The sequence below is a fragment of the Brassica napus genome, chromosome A7 (genome assembly GCF_020379485.1).
Source record: "Brassica napus cultivar Da-Ae chromosome A7, Da-Ae, whole genome shotgun sequence".
NCBI classification, from domain to species: Eukaryota; Viridiplantae; Streptophyta; class Magnoliopsida; order Brassicales; family Brassicaceae; genus Brassica; species Brassica napus.
In genome coordinates, this window is record NC_063440.1 from 7246283 (window position 1) to 7257286 (window position 11004).

Below are 11004 nucleotides of genomic sequence, written 5' to 3' on the forward strand. Positions count from 1 at the left end.
GCACTGAATCACAGCTATGTTAGTCTTCAAATTTTCAATACCTTCAAGAGTCACTGATCTTGTGCATAAATCGCGGAAGAAACCACTTATCCCTGCAATTGCTTCATGAACATTTCGTGGTAATAGTTCCTTGAAGGCAAACGGAAGGAGGCGCTGCATCATTACATGGCAATCATGGCTTTTCAAGCCAGTAAACTTTCCTTCCTTTCTGTCGATACAGTTACGCAAATTAGATGCGTAACCGTCTGGAAATTCCACATCGTTTGAAATCCAATCAAAGAACGCATCCTTTTCCGCTGCATCAAGTCGGTATATGGGAAAAGGAGCCCTACCACTCTCATCAACATGAAGTTCTGAACGATCACATATATCGACTAAATCCAGTCTTGACTTCAAATTATCCTTTGTTTTACCTTGAACATTAAGGATCGTGTTCATGAGATTGTCAAAAAAATTCTTCTCAATATGCATGACATCTAAATTATGCCTTAGTAGATGATCCTCCCAGTATGGGAGATCCCAAAAAATACTTTTTTTGTGCCAGTTATGTAGGTTTCCAACACCATCTACCGGAAAATGCTCATGTCCACCGACGTCTGGCGTCCTTTCTGCACCAAAATCTCTAAGTTGTGTCTTCAAATATTTCCCACGAATTTCCAGAGGTGGACTGTCAAACACCCTCTTGTTCTTGGTAAACAAATTCCTACTTCTACGATATGGATGATCTGGTGGTAGAAATCTCCTGTGACAGTCAAACCAACACGTTTTCCTTCCGTGTTTTAGTTGGAAAGCATCAGTGTTATCTTGACAATATGGACATGATAGCCTTCCATGCGTTGTCCATCCAGATAACATACCATATGCTGGAAAATCACTTATTGTCCACATTAGTACTGCCCGCATTTGAAAGTTTTCTTTATACGAAACATCGTATGTTTCAGCACCTTGAGCCCATAGTTGTTGCAACTCATATATTAGTGGCTGAAGAAACACATCAAGTGATCTCTTAGGATGCTCTGGTCCGGGAACGAGAATCGAGAGAAACAAAAACTCTCGTCGCAAGCACAAGTTTGGGGGTAGGTTGTATGGTGTAAGAATGACTGGCCATAGAGAATACTGTCTTCCACTCTTGCCAAACGGGCTGAAACCATCAGTACATAATCCAAGGTAGACATTTCTTCTCTCATACGCAAAGTCGGGATACTTTGATTGGAAATGCTTCCACGCTTTTGCATCTGAAGGATGTCTGATCTCACCATCTGTTGAGTGCTCCGCATGCCATCTCATTGGTTGCGCTGTGCGTTCAGACAGATACAGCCTCTGCAACCTTTCCGTCAAAGGCAAATACCACATCCTTTTATATGGTACTGGAACTCTTCCACTCGTATCTTTATAACGAGGCTTCCCACAAAATTTGCATGAAACCCGCTGTTCATCCGCCCTCCAATAAATCATGCAGTTGTCTCTGCATACATCTATTACCTGATACGATAAACCAAGACCAGCTACGAGTTTCTGAACCTCGTAGTATGAGCCAGGAGCTACATTATCTTCGGGTAGAATACCTTTTACATAATCAGCAATCGCATCCACACAGTCTTCAGCCAAATTATAATCCGTCTTAATGCCCATCAATCTTGTAGCAGATGATAAAGCTGAATGACCATCTCTGCAACCTTCGTACAATGGTTGCTTTCCAGCATCCAACATATCATAAAATCTCCTAGCTTCGGCATTGGGTAAATCTTCCCCTCTAAAATGATCATTTACCATCTGCTCAGTACCTACACCGTAATCTACATCCGTTCTAATTGGATCTTCTAATCTAACCGCTGGCTGAGGTTCGCTAGTACTACCATGTTCATAATCAGTTTCTCCATGATGATACCAAATTTTGTAACTTCGTGTAAACCCACTCAAATATAGATGAGTCCAAACATCCCATTGTTTAATAACTTTTTTATTTTTACAATTAGAGCAAGGACATCTTAACATACCTGTTTTTGCTTCCGGTTGTCGGTGAACTAACCCCATGAATTCGGTTATACCTTGTTGGTATTCTTCCGTAAGCAATCTCGTGTTCGGATCCAAATGAGGTCGATCGATCCAAGAACGAAAATAATTTGAAGAAGACATGTTTTTTATGAATCAAATTCGTGTGTAAAGAAAGTGAGAGGGAGGATGAAGATATGGAGTGAATGAAGAGGAAGAGGGGTGCTTGTATTTATAGTTGAAATCCTGCCGACGGTCCGAGGAAATTCCGACGGAATTCCGATGCAAACGGCTAGTTCGTCGGAATTTCCTCGGAATTTTTAAAATCCCCCAACGGCTCTCCAACGGCTCTCTAACGTCTATAATATTTCCTCGGAATTCAACGGTTTTTTCCGAGGAATACTAGTTTCCTCGGTATTCCGTCGGAATATTCCGACGAGATGAATTTTCCTCGGAATTCCGTCGGAATATTCCGAGGAAATTCCGAGGAAGCCAAATTTTGTGTTTCCTTGGAATTGCCTCGGAAATTCCTCGGTATATTCCGAAGAATTCATTTTCCGTCGGAACGTCCGTCAGAATACCGCTGTTTTCTTGTAGTGGTAGGAATGAATATTTTCCAACTTGATGAGAAAGTATATTTTGTTTTCTAAAATATATTTTACGATTCAGGCACCAAGGACTACCTCAACTTCTGATCCTCCCTCGGATATAATGCATCAAAAATCTCCATCCTCTCCGGAAGAAACTTTACATGTTCAAGCCGTCAAACCAGTCTTTACAACCTTAAATATCCCTTCCATCACAGTTCCAAACCTGTCATCAAGCAAAGTTAAAGTCTTAAGGACCGTTAAAAATATCGGGCGACCTTTGACTTATATCGTCCGGGTGAATAGCCCAGAGGGTATTTATGTTGCGGTAAAGCAGACGAGCTTGAATTTCACCAAATTTGGAGAGCAGAAGACATGAATTTCAAATTTTTAATTAGTGAAGGTATATTTTGGCATGTAGTAAAAGTTAGGATATGTATTTTCTCAGCAACCCCTAGTTCAGACATGAATAAGGCGTTTTTCCCGTTAGTTGTAGTGTCACTTTATTATGACTGATACATTTGTACATTGTACGGGTCATATATCAGTTTTTCAAATTTTATTAATTTGTTATCAAGAATTATCAAGGAAATAATGAACTCATAAATTGAAAAATAACTCATAAATATCAGTTAAATAAAAATATTTTATTGTTGTAGAGTAGGAATGAATATTTTCCAACTTGATGAGAAAGTATATTTTGTTTTCTAAAATATATTATACGATTCAGGCACCAAAGACTAACTCAACTTCTTATCCTCCCTTGGATATAATGCATCAAAAATCTCCATCTTCTCTAGAAGAAACTTTACATGTTCAAGCCGTCAAACCAGGCTTTACAACCTTAAATATCCCTTCCATCACAGTTCCAAACCTGTCATCAAGCAAAGTTAAAGTCTTAAGGACCGTTAAAAATATCGGGCGACCTTCGACCTATACCGTCCGGGTGAATAGCCCAGAGGGTATTTACGTTGCGGTAAAGCCGACGAGCTTGAATTTCACCAAATTTGGAGAGCAGAAGACGTTTAAGGTGACACTTGTGAAGCGTAAGGGGAATCTGGGTAAGGGTTATGTGTTTGGAGAATTGGTTTGGTCAGACAAGAAACATCGTGTGAGGAGTCCCATTGTGGTGACTTGGGTTGAATCCAAGTTTTTAGATATATAAAAAGGGACAAAGTAGATCTTTAGTGCCAATGATGAATATTTGTTCCATGATGTTTGAATTTTAAGGCTTGCAAGAAGAATGAATGGCGTAATTGAGTCTTCCGCAGTGTAATGTTGTGCTGATCATCAAAATAAGAATGGCCATTACGTTGAAGCATGATCGTTATTGTCCAAATTTAAAGTTTTGTTTCTCTCATTGATTATATAACTCTTAGAATGTATATTTCAACTCTTTTACTTATGAATTCTTGTTTAATATAATAGTTTGAAGATAAAATTCCTTACTCGTTGATGCAACCAAGATTTAATACCAAGTTGGGGAATAAACGGTTGTTTTCTTTATTTAATTGGGAAAATTGGATATGGGAAACAAACAAAATTAAATGGGGGGGGGGGGGGGGGTAAAATTATAACTTTAAAGTTTTGGGAGTCAAATTTGCAATACACTAAAGCGATATTTTTGATTTTTGAAAAAGGAAAACAGCGTACGGTGGAGAATCCTCGGGCGTGATATTATAGACCACAAGAAAAAAATGAAGAAGAAAACAAAAGGCAGCAAAGCAGTAAATAGACCGTTCATTTTGCATCCTCTCCACATCCACCAACCACCTTGATATTATATATCTCTTAGATATTTTCACCGCCAAAACGTATAAACACCCTTATTATTAGACGAATAAACCTCTCTTGCTTAGAATATACGAGCATACCACGTCATCCACTCCCGTAAAAATCAGCCAAAATAGGGGTAGATAAGTAAATAACCAACAGTTTGATTTATGCCAAAATAAAAAAGATCTCGTCACTCAATAATAGCGACAGAAGAAGAAGAAGAGTGAAGAGTGAAGCTCCTCCTCTCGAGTCTCGAACAACAATGGCGACAATGGCTGCAATCGGATCCTTAAAAGTCCCTTCCTCTTCCTCGAACCACACCCGTAGATTATCATCTTCTTCTCAACGGAAGACTCTCTCGTTCTCGTCGTCTTCTCTTACCGGAGAGAAACTCAACCCAACGCAGGAGATCATCATCTCCAATCTCCCACGTCGCAACGAGAGAAGAACGCCATCGATCGTCTCTCCAAAAGCAGTTTCCGATTCGCAAAACTCGCAAACTTGCCTTGATCCTGACGCTAGCAGAGTAAGTAGCTTTTTTCTTTCGATTTGCCAAGAGTTTAGATGATTCTTACTTTATTGATGAATGTGGGCAGAGTGTGTTGGGGATAATTCTGGGAGGTGGTGCTGGAACGAGATTGTATCCGCTAACGAAGAAGAGAGCGAAGCCAGCTGTTCCTCTCGGCGCCAACTACCGTCTCATTGATATCCCTGTGAGCAATTGCTTGAACAGTAACATCTCCAAGATCTATGTCCTTACTCAGTTCAACTCCGCTTCTCTCAACCGCCATCTCTCCCGAGCTTACGCCAGCAACATGGGTGGTTACAAGAACGAAGGCTTCGTCGAGGTTCTTGCTGCTCAACAGAGTCCCGAGAATCCCAATTGGTTTCAGGGGACTGCTGATGCAGTGAGGCAGTACTTGTGGCTGTTTGAAGAGCACAATGTGTTGGAGTTTTTGGTTCTTGCAGGGGATCATTTGTACCGTATGGACTACGAGAAGTTCATTCAAGCGCATCGTGAGACCGACGCTGATATCACTGTTGCTGCTCTTCCTATGGATGAGAAACGTGCCACGGCTTTTGGACTTATGAAGATTGATGACGAAGGAAGGATCATTGAGTTTGCTGAGAAGCCTAAAGGGGAGCAGTTAAAGGCTATGAAGGTGAGAGAGTTCAGTTCAGTTCATTCATGGAGTTTGCTTTTTCTAAATGTTCATGACTGACTTTGTTTGTTTGGTGAGATTAGGTTGATACAACAATCTTGGGACTTGATGACGAAAGGGCCAAAGAGATGCCCTTTATTGCTAGTATGGGGATATATGTTGTTAGCAAGAATGTGATGTTGGACTTGCTCCGAGACCAGTTCCCTGGAGCTAATGACTTCGGGAGTGAAGTTATCCCTGGTGCTACTGATCTTGGACTCAGAGTAAGTGTTTCGCTCTCTTTGTTGGATTGGTTTAGTGCTTTTATCTGACTTAAGTCTTTTTTTATCTAGGTGCAAGCTTATCTGTATGATGGATACTGGGAAGATATTGGTACCATTGAAGCCTTTTACAATGCTAATCTTGGGATCACCAAGAAACCAGTACCAGATTTCAGCTTCTATGACCGTTCAGCACCAATCTACACACAGCCTCGGTACTTACCTCCATCCAAGATGCTTGATGCCGATGTTACCGATAGTGTGATCGGTGAAGGTTGTGTCATCAAGGTAAAAAGAAACACCCTTTCTCCTTCTACCCTTTCATATGTTGAAATAGAGGCTTTACACTTCTTGTGTTGATCTCCAGAATTGCAAAATCCACCATTCCGTCATTGGTCTTCGGTCTTGCATATCGGAGGGTGCAATCATAGAAGACACCTTGTTGATGGGTGCTGACTACTACGAGGTATGTTACACAGTTTCTGATCAAATTCACTTCATTTGGTTGAATCAGGATCCTTTCTTAAAAATTCGTTTTGTTATTTTGATATTTTGGCTTCAGACTGATGCGGATAGGACACTCCTGGCTGCAAAAGGCAGCATCCCGATTGGCATTGGCCGAGACTCTCACATTAAAAGAGCTATCATTGACAAGAATGCTCGTATTGGTGACAACGTCAAGGTCATTTTCATTTTAACTACTTGTTATCAACTCCATTGTCTCTTGTTCCAGTTGTCTAGACGGCTGACAGTTTTAATATCATCTACTCTTTGCGTTTATTCAGATCATCAACACGGACAATGTGCAAGAAGCTGCCAGAGAGACGGATGGATACTTCATCAAGAGCGGCATTGTTACAGTGATCAAGGATGCTCTGATTCCTAGTGGAACTGTTATCTAAGAGACACCACCACCCTGTTTGACAATCTTCTTAATATCTCATGGTTTTGACCTCGAGTTAGCTTCCACTGATGCTATCTCTAATGTTATCCGAGGTCAGGGCCTATGCATCCTCCTGCCTTATCCCTAAATAATATTCTCTACTTTGTATTCTAGATCTTTGGCGATATATGCGTATATATACATGCATTTTTTTTTTAAAAAAAGCACAACATTCCCTCTATGTAACAAAACTATGAACCAGAAATTGTTAAAAAAAAGGTGAGCAAATACTTATGGGGCATTGCAACAAAATTCTAAAAGTTTTGCATGAACGCCAATCTGCAGACTGGTTTAATTAGTGCATCAGACTTGGGGACAAGTGGTCAAAAGCAAACTCATAACGTTTGTAGACCACCATCCACTTTGTATGTTCTGTACATTTTTGTGGGTCGTTTAGTGCTCTGTATACCTTTTAAACCCATAGGAGAAATGTTCATACCCTAAGCAAGCCATGATATTATGGGAATGGCCAACCAAAGATGTCTACAATCTCATTTTTCTAGTAAAACTATATTTCGAAAAGCCTATACAAAACCGAAAACAATTTAAACAAAACAAAACTGAAAATAAAAATGCACCTTCTAAAAAAAAATCTTATATAATCACATAAATATGACATTTATCCATCAACTACTTATATATTATTTTAGTTATTACATATACTTTTAGAAATTTTATTTTTGTCAAATATTATATCTAAGAACACATATCTTTTTGTAAATTTATATACAAGATAAACGTTTTTACACCAATGTACTCTCTGATCTGACCGTGCTCTTGTGTCATTGTTAGACCGCCTTTGTTTACGTGCACCGTATGTAGGGCTAGACTTTTTATCCGTTAAATTTGATTCATTCTTTATTTGTTTCGATTCATTCATTATTTGTTTTGATTCGATCTAAAAATTTCGGATATCTATAAATTTTCAAAGCAAAACAAGTATTAAAAATTAATATCCGTTTAAATCGAAATAAACCACAAATATTAATATTTTGAAAAGTGGATATCTACTTCCATCCGACAATATATAAATACATGTATATCTTGATTACATTTAAAGATTAAATGTATAAGTTTATATAATTATTATTCTAACATATGATTTTACAAATTCTATTCACATTATTATTTATATAAAGTATTACATAAAAAGAAAAGAAAAAAGTTTATGGCAATTATAACTTTTTCTTTGGTTATATGATAATTATAATTGTTAACTAAGTTTAAAATTTACAAAATATGTAGTTCACTACTTCTTTAATTTTTATTTTTATATACCATGCAAAAAAATATTCGTAAAAACAAATTTGCTTCTACTTGTATGGAATAGAAGATGCAAGGTTTTGATTCTACTTGTTCGTCCGCACCTTTTTTTTAACCATTTCTTATTCAATATTTGCAGATTGCATCATCATTACGAGTCTGTATCTCACAAGTGCTTTCTCTTATATCAATCGTGAGATTGTGACAAATTTTAGAAGGTTTTTTTTTTTTTTGCATTATAATAATGTAGATCTTTAATATAATAGATTACAAGCTTATACTGCCAAAAATAGAAGTTCGATCATTGAATATTTTTTATGTTCACAAAAATATGTAGTGGAAAGAAACTTTGATTTTTTATCCGTTACACACGACTGAAATGTGATTAATTGCCTTCAGTTTTGTTTGTTTTATTGGTTTTGGATTTAAGCTATTTGTCTTTTTCATTTACTTTTACTTTTTCTAACTTAACCACATGTTTATTTCAAATAAACATTTGTCATAGACCTTTGTGTAGGATCTTTTATGGGGTAAGTGGTTTGTAACTGTTGTTTCTTTTTATTCAGTGATGATATATTTACATTACATATTTACTTAAATCTGATAATCTTACCACTCATCCAAATCTGTCTGAAACGTGTAAGAAAGTAAAAACACATAATTTCGGTTAAAGAACAAAAAGACATATACAGTATAATCTCTATACTGACATCTTCAAAAACTCTCTATAACTTCAAATATAAAAAATTACTATTCAAAATTTCAAATTTAAAGATTCATATTTTATTTACATTTTAGTTCTTACAATTACATATTTCATTTATAATTCTTAAGTATTTTGTTGTTTATCGTTTCAATACTTAAATGTTTTCATATCATAAATATTTCAATTTTTTTTTGGTCAATTTAAGTTTCACACATAAAATTAAATAAAAACTTTAAAATAAGATTTAAAATAATTAAAAACTAGATTTAGACAACAAAAATATTACAAAAAATGTTAACAAATGCACTAATTGATCATATATGTAATAATGTGGTATTTTATTCGCAATTTAATACTTAATTATGTAATTCTATATAAAATTTTATATTTTAGTGAACAAATTATTAATTAATATTCCTGTGATATTTTTATATATGTGCTTGTTATTTATAAAATTGTATGGATTTATATTAATTATGAAAATATAAGAACTTTAGTATAAAATATAAACACTTTTGCAATTAAGTTTGAAGTTTTGCTTTAAGAGAAAAACAACTTGAACTTCAAATATAAAATTTTGCAAACTTTAAAATAGATTGTCTTTTTGCAGATGATGTAAATCACAATACTTAATAAACTAAAGAAAGTGATTCTTAGTTATATGAACTAAACACCATCATACTGAATAATATAATTTATGTATTATTATCCATAAATTAATAAATTTAATATTACTAACATTATCAACATAATTTAAATAGCTGAAAATGAGTTATTATTGGGTTCACCAACCAATAAGAATTAGTTAGTTTATTATATTCAGTATCTTTTAAAAAAGAAAACAAAAAATTGTCAATTCATATCATAATTTTAAAATAAATGAAACTAAAAATAAATAAAAGTAGTACTAGTTGCAAAAAAAAAAGTTTTTTTAAAAATATTTTTAACACCGTCAGCATAACACTAAACCCTAAATCCTAAACCCTTGGGTAAACCCTATACCCTAGGATAAATCATAAACTCTTGGAAAAATTCTAAACCCTAAATCAAAAACATTAAAAACTAAATCTTAAAAAGACTAAACCCAAGAGTTTGAAGATTAGGATTAATGGTTTAGTGTTTTAACATTTAGTGTTGATTGTTTTTGATTTAGGGTTTATGGTTTATCCAATGGTTTATGGTTTACCCAAAGGTTTAGGATTTAGTGATTTGCTAACAGATTTAAAAATATTTTTTTAATTCTTTTTTTGCAGCTAGTACTATTTTTTATTTATTTTTATTTATTTTAAAATATGATATAAATTAATAATATTTTGTTTCCTTTTTTAAAAGATACTGATTATAAAATAACTAATTTTTATTGATTGGTGAACCTATAGGTTCACCCTAGGGGTTGAACCCAAGAATAACTCTTGTTTGAATATATAGTACAGTTTACATGACTAGAGGAACACCAAAACATTTAGCAGGAAAACATATATAGTACAGTTTACAAATATTATTTTTATTCAAAATTGGTGTAAAACCCTAACTGAACTATAAATTCTAATTTTTAAACATTCTGTCATTTTTATTTTAAAATTAAATTTCTATAATCTATAATTTGTTCTATGTGTCCTCTTATCCCTTTTCTTCTTCAATATATATTCTTCCTCCTCAATCTTCTTTGGTTCTCTCTCTTTTTCCTTGAATCTCTTTGTTCTTGTTTTTCATTCTTTTCTTTAGTTTTCCTCATTTTACTTCTGTGTACATATTGGTAAGTACACATGTAACTTCCTTCTAGGTGCACAATTATTATGAAGTTATACCACGTTGTACTCAAACAATGATATAAATTAGTATAAAATTTTAAGTAAAACTTAGTATTACCCAATATAGTAATCTAATTAAAAAAATTCATTGCACCTATTTGTACCTTAAATTTTAAATTTGAACTAAGTTTAAAATTAATATTTCAGATTAAATTTGGAGGAAAAAAACATAAGAGAATATTAGAATTATCTTAATTCAATAAAAGTAGTATGTGAGACTAAATGAAAGTATGATAGCTTAGGTTTTGGATTTTAAGAGTATCTATGATTTTGACCTTCTAACCCCGTCGAAAATGGATCAAAATCTGAGATACACTTAAAAATCAGAACATATATACAATAATCTCGCTTAATCTAACATCCTATTTATTATTAATGAACTAATACATTTTTTCCACTGGTATTTTTCTCAAATTTCAAAATTTAAGTAGTTAATTTTAAATTTCAAATTTCATATTTAATTGTCATTGACTTGATACAAGTAACTCCATATAAATATTGTT

The 11004-nt window shown here is 34.5% G+C and overlaps 1 protein-coding gene across 1 annotated transcript; it reads left to right on the forward strand.

Annotated features, from left to right (window-relative positions):
- Positions 1 to 4581: 4581 nt before the first annotated feature.
- On the forward strand, positions 4582 to 6847 carry LOC106366674 (glucose-1-phosphate adenylyltransferase small subunit, chloroplastic). Its single transcript, NM_001316202.1, is given in 7 exon segments — positions 4582 to 4881; positions 4952 to 5518; positions 5602 to 5781; positions 5851 to 6066; positions 6146 to 6244; positions 6341 to 6460; positions 6564 to 6847. Coding segments are annotated over 7 exon segments (1563 nt in total). The 5' UTR covers positions 4582 to 4617; the 3' UTR covers positions 6681 to 6847.
- Positions 6848 to 11004: the final 4157 nt, after the last annotated feature.